At 35.0% G+C, this 16,160-nt stretch overlaps 1 protein-coding gene across 2 annotated transcripts in view; it reads left to right on the top strand.

Annotated features, from left to right (window-relative positions):
• The window catches only part of LOC138716223 (protein FAN-like), a 51,985-nt gene that overhangs the window by 26,783 nt on the left and 9,042 nt on the right, over positions 1 to 16,160 (top strand). For both annotated transcript variants that reach the window (XM_069849060.1, XM_069849061.1), the window contains 5 exons: positions 1,982 to 2,160; positions 8,847 to 8,978; positions 9,714 to 9,923; positions 11,606 to 11,882; positions 14,042 to 14,272. In XM_069849060.1, the coding sequence (XP_069705161.1) occupies positions 1,982 to 2,160; positions 8,847 to 8,978; positions 9,714 to 9,923; positions 11,606 to 11,882; positions 14,042 to 14,272 (1,029 nt within the window). The remainder of the gene's footprint in view (positions 1 to 1,981; positions 2,161 to 8,846; positions 8,979 to 9,713; positions 9,924 to 11,605; positions 11,883 to 14,041; positions 14,273 to 16,160) is intronic.

Genomic DNA, 16,160 nt, shown 5'->3' with positions numbered 1-16,160 from the left:
CCGGATCAATTGGGGGCCTCTTAACTCCAGACTTACTTCGTGACATGATCTTAAAATAAAAGAAAAACAAATACCGATAGCATCACAGTCTACTATATACAGTCGCGAAGCTTGAGGTGTTTTTTTGCAAATCTCGTGATAAAGCGCTCCAAGCGGTTAGCAACTAGAAACAATAGACTGTCCACGGTCGACTTTGGACTGTGTCGTATTTCAATCGAGTGCTAGCTCGTTGCGTATTTCACATTGATGCTTGTGAAATGTTCGTTATTGGTTGTAATGAAAATGTTAATGGCTAAAATATAATAATTGGAATAATAATATGGGACAAGGAGGAGATGTTTGTAGTGCTATAAATTGTAGCAACAGTAAGAGAAAGAGGTCAGAGTTATCCTTTTTCCGATTTCCGAAAGATTCAGAAAGGTTCCTGGGTTTCCACAAGAATGCTGTGCAGAAACAAAACTGTTAATTTGAAGTTCTTTGTGACTGTTAGAATACATTATATCCTTAAATTTCACAATGAAATGTTTCAGTCTAACCGAAAGGACATTAGATACCGGTTAAAGTTCTGTCACTTGGGCTGCTAAATTTCCAGAGAAATAAAGGTTAGGTCTACTTTTTTTTTTTCAGAGGATATATTTTTAATTGTAGCTATTAATTTTGTTATTATTTTTATGTGTTATTTTACTAAAGACGTAGAAAAATTAATTTTGTTTTAATGAAATTTATTGATCACGTTTTATTTTCAATTCTGGTGGGATTATCATTGCTTAGGCCTATTTTTTTCTTCAAAGGATATGTTTTTAATTATAGCTGTTAATTTTGTTGTTATTTTTATTTGTTGCTTTACTAGAGACGTAGAAAAAGTCTGTTACAATAAAATTTATTGATCACGTTTTATTTCCAATTCTGGTGTGATTATTATTGCTTAACCTCATCCCACTTTGTTAACTATGTAAGCCTACACTACAAGTACCGGTACACGTAAGTTACTCCATTAATTCATATTTCCATTATCATTGTTGTAAAGGGAAATGCAAATTAATATTTATTGGTTTCATGGTTAATTATCTCTATAATATTGAATGAGTGAAGCTATTATAGTAAATTTCAGTTCGTTTTGCACAAACAAGAATTATATTAACCTATTTCTTGCAGGTATCTTCGAGTTTATGGTGGAATTTAATATACTTCATTAAAATAATAAATTAACTTTATGCATTTAATATTTCAATAATGGAAGGAAGGTGTTAATTTTTCCAAAAGAACACGACGACGAAAGTGTAACATATTTTGTCGGCTGCTAGGAGAGAGATCTGCGATGATGAGGCGATAGTAGCGATCCTAGTGGTGGGCAACTACCCATGTTTGCATTTTTATTACATATTGAGCTTCGCGACTGTATATAGTAGACTGTGATAGCATCATGTTCCTTGGTACAGGATGTTTTATGTTTCAAGATACAAGAGGGTGCACGTTTAAACAAATATGGTTGCCTGAACTAAAGATGAGAATAAATGTTGGAAATTAACATATGAATTTAATCACCAGATGATAGGGAACACACTGTACTTGATTGATAGTTACAAATACAATTTGATTTCGTGTTAGAAAACATATAACAATGAACGAAATATTTACTTTTGGTACCAAAAAAAATTGTTTCGTCCATAGAACTCACACTTTGTAATAAATCAAACCGGAACTATGACCAGAGCTACCTAGTCGGCTAGGTAGCAGCAAAAATCAGAAACAAAAAATTGTTTTAACGTACACTATGCTCAAGGTACGACAGTCTCCCCTTTTTATCTGTCACGTTTTCTTTAATTGTTTGTTGTTAGACATCAGATCGAGATTTCTACAGCAGCTCATTTCTTCCCTTCATAGATTATGTGGTTAAAGTTACTGAACTTTATGCTGAGATTATTCAGACATTTCATGTGTTTGTTATCTCCATCACCTAAGAGCTTTATTTTTGATCTAGTGTACCTGACGTGTGGAAGAATGTGTTGACAAACATGTCAGACTTCAAGGAGGTTATTCCAGCGTTCTATGATGTGCAGAAAGGCGGAGATTTCTTAGTGAACACCTTTGGAATCAACTTTGGCTACAGACATGATGGTACCAAGATTGGAGATGTGCAGCTTCCCCCATGGGCCAATGGTACATGACTTTCTAAATCATTTTCATTCTCTATGTACATTCTATGTGTCTTAAGCTATGCATTGACAGTCTTGGTTCATTTTCGACAAGAAAGTGAATGTTCCTTCACTGAATAAGTAGTAACTGCTTTACTCTGTTAATATTATGGTAAACTAGCCGTACCCGTGCGCTCCGCTGCACCCATTAGAAATAAATATAAAGTAATTATATAATTAAAATAGGACATTTGATCCAGGGAAAATTCGTGTTTGATAGAAGGATAAATCGTTTATTATGTTACTTAATTTAAATTTAATTAAAAAATTAAAATGCGATCATTTTGATCCAGAGACCACTCATTTGGTCATAAAAATTAGTTTAGGAAATACAGGAAACGAATATACAGAATAGCCTATCAAGTTTTCTGTGCATAAGAATCTATTTTAATGTTACCTGTCCTCGATTCACTCAGAAGTTACTGTGATAACATTATAGCATTGTGTCCATCTAGAGAAACTACACTTTCCAATGGTGAATTAATAATTAATTATACAAATCGGTTAATTTAGCTTCTGATATTACTTCATAGAAACGCAGAAACATTATCTGTAGGCTATCTTTCATAGCTTTCGATTGTTGCTGTCCAAGGCCCCTTATAGACGAAGTAATTTGTTTTTTAATTCATTACACGGCCTTAGATGGCAGTTATTTTAATTTTAAAACTCATTTATCTCATTAAATATCAGTCCTATCAAAATTTTTCAAAGAATAAAACTTATCGGAAATGATTTTTAAAGCAATTTTTATTATGTAACATTTTTCATAAAAATCAATAATAAGCGAGATATTTCGATTTATTTAATTCAGGCCCCCTTATAACCCCCCTTTTTAAATAATGTATTTTGAATGCCATATAGCCTATAATCTAAGTTACGACGAACTTAATTTATATTCCAATTTTCATCGAAATCCGTTCAGCCATTATCGCATGAAAAGGTAACAAACATACAGACAGACAGACATACAAACAAAAATTTCAAAAAAGCGATTTTCGGTTTCAGGGTGGTTAATTATATATGTTAGGACCAATTATTTTTGGAAAATCGAAAATTACCAGAAAAATTTCGGCTACAGATTTATTATTAGTATAGATTACTTGGCTGACTAGTTTCGATGTGGTGTTCGTCATTCTCCAGAGCCTAGTGAGTTCCAGCATTATCTTCTTGTTCCCTGTTGTGGTGGTGTGTGTTCATGATTGTGTCGAAAAGTGTGTGTGTATGTGTGTGTTTTAAAATTGATATTCTATATTCTTTACTTATAAGTGCATGAAATTATCAAATATTTAAAATATATATATGAAGAGACCACTGCAAAAAGAGGGAATGTCGTAAATTTGTGAAAAATAAAATTAAGGTTCAGTACTGTAGATCAAAGGGAGTAGAATACAATACTTTTCTCTTTATAAAAATGTTGGCACGTACACAACAAATTTTGATGGCGAAGTTGAAGCCATTTATACATCACTTCAAAATGTATTTGTTTGGCTAAACCAGTGCAAAAACATAGTCATCCTGTCTGACTCCAAAGCTGCAATCCAGTCCATCAGCTCAACTACATCCCCTAAAATGGAAAAAGTAAAAGAAATTCATTGCATGGTAAAATAAATTCAAATGCTAAATAAAAAAGTGGTCTTCCAATGGATCCCGGCCCACTCCGGACTGAACGGTAACGAGAAAGCAGATATGTTAGCAAAGAAAGGAACTTATATCAACTTAAAAACAAATTTCAAGTTCCCATATGAATCAATAAAGCGAGTCATAAAAAGAATAAGTTACAGCGAACAGGCAAAACATCAAAATTCAAAATGGAAAGAATCATTCAAAGATCCAAAACTAATTCCTGATCTACCTCGAAAATCTGCCGTGGCCATGCTTAGATTGATTATTGGTCATGATTGCCTCAGTAAACACCTCCATCATATTGGAGTACTGAATTCACCTAAATGCTTACTGTGCACCAGAGAAGAGGACATGGAGATGGAGCACCTGGCTAATTGTGAAACTCTTAGGACATTTGTGGATCTTCCATCAAAATATTGGGAAGCAAGAAGGATGATGACTTCATTGTTAAATCCAGAGCATTAGATACACACACACACACAATACACTTTGTTGCACTGTAAGAAAGATAATAGTTCCAGATCTACATCGTGTTGACACAAAAAGGGGGAATGTCAAAGTTTAAATTTAATTTCCTGCAAAATGAAATAAATTGGACATTCCTCCTTTTTGCAGTGGACTCTTCATATGTTGAAAGTTTTCGTAAATAGCTATTGTATTATGAAGCCTGTTTGAAGTGCTAGCAAGAATTTGCCTTTTATTCTTGAGTCAGTCCACTCTTGTTTGCCAGCACATATTGCAGTAAATTGAGGCACTGTGGATGTTAGGAGCAAACTTGACAAAGATTGATTGAAACCTGTAATAGCTTATGAATTCTGTCATTGCGAGTTTGCCCCTAATATTCGCAGTGCCTCAATTGACGGACTGGAATGTTAACATCATAGTCAAAATTAATATTAACATTATTGAAAGCATGAAATGTAAATAATCTTAGTGTCAAGTTGATCACAAGTATTGTATTGTATTTATTTACATTCCATGGTATTCATACTGTACATCACTTTACAGCTAGAATATGGAACAAGTCAAAAGAATCTTAATAGTAGTATACAGTGTCTTAATTATAGCCACAGTCTAGTTGAAATATATACAGAAAAGTTTTCATTCATTCATTTATTTTATTCCATAGATCTTACATGAGCAATGAAGCTTTAAGATGTGGAACATGTCAACATTTTACAATATTACAATTACAAAATTTTTATAGTTTTACAATTTAGTAATTTTCTACAATTTTTACAATTTTGTACAATTTTTTTACATTTTGGCGAGATGTAGTGAGATGAGATGAGGTCCGAGGATTCGCCAAAATATTACCCGGCATTTGCCTTTTCGGTGGGGGAAACCTCGGAAAAACCCAACCAGGTAATCAAATCAAAGGGGTTGATGCCAAGGACTCGCCAGAGACCATCCGGCTTCAGTCCCATGGCTGGGGAAAACCTCCGAAGAAACCAAAGTCCAAAGGGGGATCCAACTCAAGCCCGAACGCAGCTCCGGATCAGCAGCCCAGCGAGTCTGCCGACTGAGCTACATCGATGGCTCTACTAAAAGTATACAATACATAGCCAATCAGATACAAACGCAAACGATCATTCATAAGTTGAGCTACATTATAATACAAAACAATTTAATTAAATTTAAGGCATAAACAATTCAACCAGTTGTGATATACAGAAATTGATAATACATATCATGCAAACTACTTCAAATTACAAACACAAACAATTTATCAGTAGAGCTATATAGATTACTATTCAATTTAAAGCATATACAATTTATCGGCCAAAACTATACAAATATATGCAATACAAAGTAGCATACTTTCATTAAGCTATAGAAATTTGTGCAATTAATATCAAGTAGATTAATTCAATTTATAATCATAAACAATTCTTCAGTTGAGCTATACATATTACCATTCAATTTACAGTAGGTCTATATACAATTCATCAGTAGAGCTACACAGACTAGTAATCATTTTAAGAACATACACAATTCATCAGCCAAATTAGTTCAACTTACAAACTTATTTTCGTTAATCTATACAATTCATATGAAGTAGATTAATTCAATTTATAAGCTTAAACAATTCATCAGTTGACCTATACAGTATACTATTCAATTTACAGTACATACACTTCATCAGTTATGCTAAACAAAAAATACTATACATAGTAAACAGATTAAGTCAATATAAAAACATATTTAAGTAGAATAATTCAATTCACAAGCATAAACAATTCATCAATTGTGTAGAAGGTATGAGTATGTAGAAATTTGGTTAATTCTTTTCTGAACCTTTTCTCGTTGTTCTTCAAATCTTTAAGATAATTAGGCAGTGCATTGAAGACTGTTATACATGAATAGCGAACTCCTTTTTTAAAACAGCGTAGACTAACAATATAGTCTACTAGTACAACACAAGGGATTAGTATCGATACTTAATACAAGACAGAAATATTCATGCAGTGTTGTTGAATGTCATATATTCACTTACAGAATAGAAGGTGTGAGAAATTAGGTACTTCTTCAATTTGGCCCTAAATAATCTTATGTTTTGAGTTTCATTTTTTATATCGATAGGGAGGCTATTAAAAATGTTTACTGCCATATAACGCACTCCTTTTTGATAGCACGATAGACTTCCCGATGGAGTATGAAAGTCATTTTTTTGACGTGTATTTATGCTATGAACTGTTGAATTGGTTACAAAGTTTCCACAATTACATAAGGGGAAATTTATTAATGAAAACATATATTGATAAGCCATAACCATTATTTGTAGTTTTTTTTTTAAATGGTGCTACACGATTCCCTATATTTGGAATTACTATTATTCTTATTACTCTTTTTTTTGTAATAGCAATATACTGTTACTATCTATGGAATTTCCCCAGAATATTATTCCAAAACTCATTATCAAGTGAAAGTATGCAAAGTATATTGTTTTTAAAGTATTGATATTTACTACCTCTTGCATAGTTGTAATAGCAAAACATGCTGAATTTAGTTTGGGGATAATTTCTTTAATATGATTTTTTAAGTGCTCAAATTGCTACTTGTTCACACATAGATATTCTTGGCATCATTTCTAAGCTCTTGTATTGAAATCTTTGAAGTTTCTTTCTTTATTTTATATTTGAATTACTCTGTTATGAGACCTGTAACATTTTTTAATGTAGAACCATTTTCAACAAGTTTTTCCTTGGTGAAGAAATACCTTCTCCTCATAATTTTTTATTTATATATTTATTTTTATTCAAAATAGATCTAATTTGTCTAAAATACTACCCATTTAACTCTGTCTTTGCCTCTCCCCCTCCTCTGTAACTCTCCCTCCTCTCTCTGGTATCTGGAAAGCAGTATTCTTGTTTCTCATCCAGTTTCTGTTTTAACACTCAAAAGATTTTGTTTGATTGAGTGTTTCTGACGTATCCTAAATTAATCTAGAGGCAAATGCATGAGACAATAAATTGAAATGTAAATAGCAATATGGTACAGTACAACTTGTGAAAGTAAGTTGCAGTGTCCCATTTTGTTTTGTGAGGTGTAATCATAATATGCCAGGTGGCAAGGGTGTACTTAATCTTTACTGTTGCTTCTAATAACCTTACTGTATGTATGTATGTATGTATTTATTTACACTGCAAGTGGGCAAGCACCCAGTGGCAGTGGTATATACAATATTAACAATACACAATAAAATGATAACAATACACAATAAAATTTACAATACACAATACAATTTTACAACACATATACAATTTTACACACAATACAATAATAATACACAATGTAGCTGACAAAGTAGATCAGTTCTTCTCATTTGGATATTTTTAAAGCGGAACTACTGCTTGTCCCCTTCATACTGTTATTGAATATATTGTGACAGCGACGTGAGATTCGAACTCACGACCAGCGTCCCGCAAGAGAGAAGATCGCGCGGAGCACTTGGGATGGCGCGCGGCAAAGAGGGGAAAGGGCCAACGCGGCGAGAGAGTGGAGCGAGTGCGCGCGCATCTGGTGCTGGTAGAGAGGAGAGGGCTCTGGCTTTTTCTGGAGTGCCATCTCTAGAGACGCGTGGAACCTTCGAGGCTACGTCGCTGTGGTTATAAATTACGGACGCGAAGGAACGACAGCAGTTCCAGTTTTCAGTTATTCAGTCAGTGAGTAAGCCAGAGCAAGCAAGCCAGACTTGTGTGCCGGAGTTCGACTCGAGTGTGCGTCCGCATCTGCGTCAGCATCCGAAGGCCTGAGTTCGAGTGCAGTGGACCGCAGTTGGAGGGACCTGAGTTCGAGTACAGTGAACTGTCTCTGAAGGTCTGTGGTTCGAGATACTGTGAACTCGAGTGACTGAGCTAGAAGAACTGTGAACTGAGAACTGATAGTTCTGATTTGTAAATAGTGCTTTGTAAATATTAGTTAAGATAAACAGTTCGTTGTTGTTCGTACTAGTCCAAGTAAATTGTCATTGCCGTCAGTGGAGTGCTATAACGAATACTGTGTTGAGTGAAAATCCAATTGTTGACGAGAGCGTTCAAGGCGAATTGTAGAAAGAAATCATTGTTGTGACGAATAAATTACATTGTTGTTACTAATAAAATCCACAATATTTTGCATGCAACATTTCACTTCCCAACATTGACTGTTGTACAACTTCAGTAAGATACTCATTAGGAATTTTCGTTTTTAATTCTATACACTGAACAAGATTTAACTTAACTGTTTGTAGGTGTTGTTATCAATGTACTTTTCTTATAAACCTCAATGAATATCCAGATATCTCATGTATTGTTACTGTAATGAGACAATTTGCAGCAGAGTAATATTCCCATGAAAACCGAAAATAAGAACAAAACCAGGTTTTGTAGTATAAAAGTGCTTAAGCAAATGTATTTAATTAGAATTAGAGTCTGGCTGGGCGGAAGAGAAGGCCTACTGGCCTTAGCTCTGCTAGATTAAATAAATAAATAAATTATTATTATTATTATTATTATTATTATTATTATTATTAATTTTATTTTACAGGACCAGCAGATTTCGTGAACAAACTCCGAGATGCCTTGGAATCTGACCATGTGTCCCATACGTTGCACAATTGGATAGATTTAATCTTTGGTTATAAACAAACTGGAATTGAAGCAGAGAAGGCAAACAATTGTAAGTAAGAGTGAGAGTGTATTTGAGCCAAAATTGCTGAACTTTATTTATGGAATTACATAATGCTATTTTCACAATCGTCACAGATTCAATCAAGATGAAATAATTGTTTAATGGACAACAGACAATATATACACACACATACATATGTATAAAATTCTTTGTCCTTAATTAGAGGCAAAGGGTACTTGATTGGGATTTGTGTCTGTGCTTGCGTCATTCTTCAGTCTATGTTTGTATCTGAAGCCCTTTTACAAGTAATGGCTACTGAGCAGCATATTTTAATGTGCGTTGCATTCTTTAAGCATGGATCTGCAGAAAACATCACAGGAGAATGAATTAGCCTTGAATTTCCATTTGACCAATAATTATTGTTTTGGGAATTAACTCGTACATGCAAATAAAACCTCTCTTCATCAGAATACATTGAGTGTTTAAGTCACATGATTGAAGAAACCAATTATTACAAGGGCATTTCTGTTGGCAGGATATCTGGGGTTTGAGTTTTGTACTTCTCTGAGGGAAAGCATAAGAAATATCGATTTATTATGCATGTTTTCTTAAGGATTTTGAGAGTTGGCTCCAGACATTCACAAATGTGCTGAAGCTTTCACCTGTTGAAACTATAGTTTTTTCTACTTTTATTATTATTATTATTATTATTATTATTATTATTATTATTATTATTATTTAGCATTCAGCTGCAAATTAAAAAGTGTAATTGTTGAATTTCAGTGTTCTATTACCTTTGTTACGAGGGCTCGGTTGACCTTGACTCAATACACGATATGAATCAAAGACATGCCTTGGAGGTGCAGATCATGGAATTCGGCCAGATTCCAAAACAGATATTCACTGTGCCGCATCCACAGAGACGCACAGGATTGCCGCGGATGGTGACAGCTAGTGTGGGAGATGAGTGCTCCAGCCCATCCTCAGTTTCAGGTGTGGATTACCAGTGTTTTGCTTATGTGTAGTCTGTCTCATACACGAATACCTTGCATTTTAAACGACAATAATTAAAGATTAAAAATTCAAGCAGTGATTGTGTAATACAGTGATGTCAATCAGAGCGTATATGCGCTACGAGAACGCTTGCGCTAGTGGAGCACGCAGAGCGCGCCAGCTACGAATACGAGCTTCAGTGAGGGTTGTACAGTGTACAGTTGGCATTGATCATGCACCAGCGAAGAGATCGTATAACAAGTTCCAGTTCGAATGGACACTGCAGTTCCTATGCAAGGAACAGGAAGGAGATAATACAGTGCTTAATATGTGGACAACATACGATTAAGAAAAGCAGCATACAGCGACATTATTCAACATACCATGAACAAACATACAGAGATATCGAGGGGGAAGAACGATCAAAATTATGACATACATTACAGACTACCGTAAGTGCAAATATATAGATTATTTACTATGTATAAATTAATTTATTATTTCTTTATTGAGGGTCCTTACAGGGAGTTATCCCCAATTACAAGTACACCAACATAAAGAAATACAAACAACAAATTAAAAACAAATGATTCATAAACATGTGCTGTAAACACAAAGTTTACAAAAGTTCAGTGTATATACTAATGTGATAAACTTCTAATTTCCAAATACGTAAACTGAATTGACAGATGTATAGGGCTACATAACAAAAAAATCAAGTACAGTTATTAAAGAGGTATTCAATTGAAGACAGTCCTGTAGGGCTAAATAAATAGTGTTCAAATTTAATGTATGGGCTATTCCATCTCAAATCGACCGAAATATAGAGAAAATTGACCTTGCATTTTTTAAATACAATGAAACTTTTTCTGTCCGTTCACAACTGTGATACAATGCTTTGTGCAAAGTTTGAGGCATCAGAACTTAATAGTGTTTAAATTAAAAATATTTTAATTTATCGTATTTTCACAAAATTAGCAACTTCAAACTGTTGTGGCTCCGAAACCCTTTCACCCAATGATCAAAATCGTGGTTTATTTTGATGCTGAGAAATTAAAGTTTATATTGACATGTAAACAGTTTTTCTTACTTTTTATGGAAATAGAGAAATTTAGATTTTTCTTCATTAAGACGCCTTTGCCCACGAAAAAATATTTTTAAATTATATGGTTAGATTCCGCATTGAAAGTACAAATAAACATATTTTTTACTGGTGCACCGTTGAAAAGAAAGTATTGAAAATATCAAATAAAGAAAATAAATAGTACGCGCGTGAACTAACCAGCTGACTGTGAGACGGGACCTAGCAGAGACAAGCATGGCCAGGAGACAAAACACGTGATGTTTCGTCTAATAGCGCATAGCTGGGCTAGCTTTATCACAAGTTTTCATAAACAGAGGAGTAAAGTGACGCCCAACGCTCGCTTATCTTCAGCTCTCGGCCAGTGCGTGCGGTATATACTGCTCCGTTCAAGTCTAGGCGTGTGAAAATAATTCACTTTGTCCGCCCCTGTGTCTTGCTCTTATCTGTGTTTACGGCATCCCACTCCAGCACTTAAGCACGGGAAGGAATCGAACGTCCGTTATGCGCTCTTTCTTTGACATCACTGGTGTAATACATTGCTAACTGAATTGTTACGAAATGTACATTAGAAAGTATGTGTAATGCTGATTGATTTCAGATCCAGGCACGAGATCTCACGAAGTGTCCTGGCAGAAGTTGAAGAGCTTGAGGAATGCTGCCTCGTTCCAGTCCCACAAAGAAGCCATCACTGCAGTGGCCGTTGCGGACTCCAAGCAGTTCGTGGTGTCGGTTGGGCAGGACTCGCTGCTCAAAATGTATTCCATTGCAGAGAAGAGGCAGGTGCGCAGCGTAACACTGTCCTCCATGGCGTTGTCGTCATGCATCATCATGCCTGATGATAAGACTTTGATAGTAGGATCCTGGGACAACAACATGTGAGTTACACACCAAATTGTTCATGTTGGTGGTAAAATGCCATGATCAGTGCCGTAGTGGAAAACCTATCAGCTTTTAACCAAGTAGACATATTCAAGTAACGTTTCTTCAGTCATGCGTTCATGTGCTGTCAAATCATGGATCAGACAGATATACTAAACAAGGAATAATATATTCTTGTGTTGTTGTAAAAGAAAACAGTAGTCAGTTGCTCAGTTCTGCAAGGAATTTTCAGGGTGATTTTCTGGAGTTAATGTATGGGACAGATTGACATTCGTTGAACACATGCCAAACTTTGGAATTGAGGACCGTTTTTGCAAAACTTGCTAACTGCAAAATTTGAAAAATTGAGATTTTGATGGATTCGTTAACAGAAGGTAGGCCTCTACATGATGTTCAAAGCATCTTAGTAAAATAGGGTTATTTCTCTTCATTGTAGTGTGTCAAAGTGTGATCGTTTTTTCAAAACTTGCTTTCTGCTATAAGTGAGAGATACAGCAAAACTTGCTTACTATAGTGTTTTGTCTCTCCTGTAAAATTTAGTTTTTTCAGTTAGCAAGTTTTGCAGAAACGGTCCTCAATTGGTATTGGATGATAATTTAGTAGTTTTACTGTAGAATTATATAGACGTGGACCATAATTTGTACCATGTAGGAAACCAGCAGATTTAGGCACAATTAAATAAAATAAGGGTTTAATTTCGTCTTATATGAGCTACAAATTTCATTCGATTTTTGTGATATAATTTTATGAAAGTGTATTTATATATTTGGTCAATGCTAAAAACATTAAATTGGAAATGGATCAAATTTGTTGGATAATCCAGTCTCTTTTCAAACAAATTTTTGATTATACGTTTTTGTAACACAGGAACAATAGAAGTTTTTGTAATGCCTCTTCATCCACACATACATACAGATTATGGCCAAATACATCAAACGTGAGGCATAAGTAAGCAAGTAATAGTGAAGATTTACAAATTTGTAAATTGTTTTGCGGATTCTGTTACATAAAAGATGATAACCCTTTTCAAGTGCTGAACAACATTAATTCCCAGGTATTTCACATCTATAAATTCTTTCAGGCACAAGTATTTATAAGTCGTAAGATATTTACAATTTGAGTTATTTTTAATTTATTAGTCTGACCCAATATTTTGGGTTTGCCCTGCGACACAGTATAGCTCACAATAAAATTTAAAATGAAAAATTATATAAACAGGTTTCAGACAAAAGTGAATAAGACATAAGAAAAAAAAATAGAACCAAGTGTAATTTAAATTGAATTTACACCATAAAGATGCTGACGAAATATCGCTACAGAAAATTTTATTATGGTGGTGACGATGGCATCTTGAAGATCTCTCGTCAGCTTGTATTTTTCCCTCCACTTTACAAAGGCTTTCGGAATGGTGCCTCTCGCTCCGAAGAAGAGACCGGCAACTGTGATTTTTTCTATGTTGTATTTCGCCGATAGGTACTGAATCGTGGGCTCGTAGATTTTCTTTTTCTCATCGTTCACTTCAGATGGTTGAGTGGCTGAGATTTCAAATCTGATCGTAGGATCAATTATTTCGGCTGTCTGTTTATTTCTATTTATAGCTATGATATCGATCCTACGATTGCTTCCACCATCAGCAATACAATGAACTTCCTCGTGAACGTCTAGATTTTTGGATCGAAGAGCATCTGCGATCATAGAACGTATGATGTTGTGACGTTTTATTCTGAGTACTTCTCCCTGTGGGCAACTCCCAAGCACATGTGGTAAAGTTTCATACTCACTGCAGTGCCTACAGTGGGCTGTGCCTGTAGAGTGACCAGGGAGAGAACATATTGTTAAAATAGTCCAAAAAAAATGTTATCTGAAATGGCTCTACCCTCTTTAGTTCAGACAATCAGAATTCTCCTGTAAATGAAGGTGCTTCGTCCTTCAGTAAATCTTTGAACCTTAATTGAAAGAGCACACTCATACACACACAGACTAAATTAAAACTTCTCATATGACTGTCTCATTGCTGCATAGTTGTGAAAGGTGGCCTGCATCATTGCTAAACAGTGGATAATGTAGCGCATTTTAATTTGTGTGCTCCTGAATGTCTCATTGTCTTCTGGATTGCTTGTGGCTTGTTAAGTTTCTGTGTTACCTTCTGTTTCAGAATTGTTTATAACTTGGAGTTCGGAAGGGAAATAGATTCTATACGGGCACATGAAGATGCCGTATCTTGCCTCACATGGGGAAAGAAGAACCAAGTTTTGGTGTCTGGATCTTGGGACTGTTCGGTGCGCATCTGGCAAGGAGTGGACAAGGGACGACGGATCAAACCTGCGTCATCTATAGTGGCACAGTTTGACCATGATGCACACATAACTTGTCTGTCACTAAACAGGTACAGTATTTCACTTCGTTTCATACAGCAGAATCCTTCGTAATGAAGAGGCTGAGGTGAATGATTGATTGAATAAATAGGATAAACTGTATTGCAGTTGATTCTCAGATGACGTACTCAGTACAATGTTTTGAAGTTCCTGTCATAATGCAGTCACTGTTGTTCACATGCTACACAAATATACTGGATGAAACTCCACCAAACTATCTTTACACTACACTCTATCGAAATAGTAATTATTTAATGTAATGTAGCATTCATTTCTCTTTAAGTACTAATACAGCCAATTAACAAAGTTAAAATTCGAAGGAAGTAGTACATACAGTAATACATTGTTTAAAAATAAATTAATATTTACATTACATGAAAATCATCAATTGGTTAAACAGGATGCTTCATCAACCATGTATACAGGGTGAACCATAAGTGATGTAATTAATTTCAGAGGGTTATTCTTTGAGATATTTCAAACAAAAAAAAAGTTTAATAAAATTTTGCTCCCATGTTCTGAAAACAGTTCTTCATTAAATCCTCCAAGTGGATGTTGAACAGAATGGGTGATAGAGGAATATCCTTGACATACTATATCAAAATAAAGTAAATTATTGAAACAGTAAATGAATATTACATTCAAGTGATATATTGACACAGACACTTCCTGAATATATAAAAACTTCTGGTTTTGTCATTGATGTGATATTCATTCATTCATAATGTTCTGCCCAAGGACAGTTCTTTCCCTGCAAACTCTTGATATGATATATGAAAACAAATTTTTATTAATAATAAAGTAATAACTAAATGTGAGATAGAATATCACGAATACCATGTCACTTGTTATTATAATGTAAGCTGTAGTCTAGAATTTCCTGGAGGCCAGTCTCATCTGTGGAAACGAGTGTCTTCAGTTTGTTTCTTGTTAGATTGGAAGCATAAAAGTTGAGAACTATGTGTTGGGATGTTTCGCTGTCTCTTTCGCAGAGTAGCCTGATTATTACTTACTTACTGGCTTTTAAGGAACCCGGAGGTTCATTGCCGCCCTCACATAAGCCCGCCATCGGTCCCTATCCTGTGCAAGATTAATCCAGTCTCTGTCATCATATCCCACCTCCCTCAAATCCATTTTAATATTATCTTTCCATCTACGTCTCGGCCTCCCCAAAGGTCTTTTTCCCTCCGGTCTCCCAACTAACATTCTATATGCATTTCTGGATTCGCCCATATGTGCTACATGCCCTGCCCATCTCAAACGTCTGGATTTAATGTTCCTAATTATGTCAGGTGAAGAATACAATGCGTGCAGTTCTGCGTTGTGTAACTTTCTCCATTCTCCTGTAACTTCATCCCTCTTAGTCCCAAATATTTTCCTAAGCACCTTATTCTCAAATACCCTTAACCTATGTTCCTCTCTCAAAGTGAGAGTCAAGTTTCACAACTATAAAGAAGCCTGATTATTGGTGATTTTAAAATGGTATAGTTGTGATTCTGTAGCAATGTGACTCATTCTTGCTTTTGTTATGAAGGCTTGTATTTTTCTCTGCCACCTTTTGTATAATTCGTATGTTGCTAGGAATTTTCTGGATAGTATATGTCTGTCCTTTTTTCTGAGCTTTGTCAGTGTTTGAGCCAGTCCAAACGAAATTTGTTCATAATTTTGCTTATTTGAAAGGAGGTGGGTTCCAAAGCAAATGAAGTAAATTGTAATTCTGAAGCTCCCTTGGCTCTCTGATGTGTGATTAGGATGACTGAATTTAATATCATTATTTCATGTCTTTCTTTTCTGTTGTGGGAGGGAGGAGCTAACCCTAAATCCTCTCCCCTGTCTGTACATCGTTGGTTCTTGATGTAGCCCTCTAGCGTTGTAATATGTATGTATATGTAGTCAGCA

This window comes from Periplaneta americana, chromosome 16, assembly GCF_040183065.1.
Source record: "Periplaneta americana isolate PAMFEO1 chromosome 16, P.americana_PAMFEO1_priV1, whole genome shotgun sequence".
Taxonomy (NCBI): Eukaryota; Metazoa; Arthropoda; class Insecta; order Blattodea; family Blattidae; genus Periplaneta; species Periplaneta americana.
This window is presented reverse-complemented; position numbering and strand designations above follow the sequence as displayed.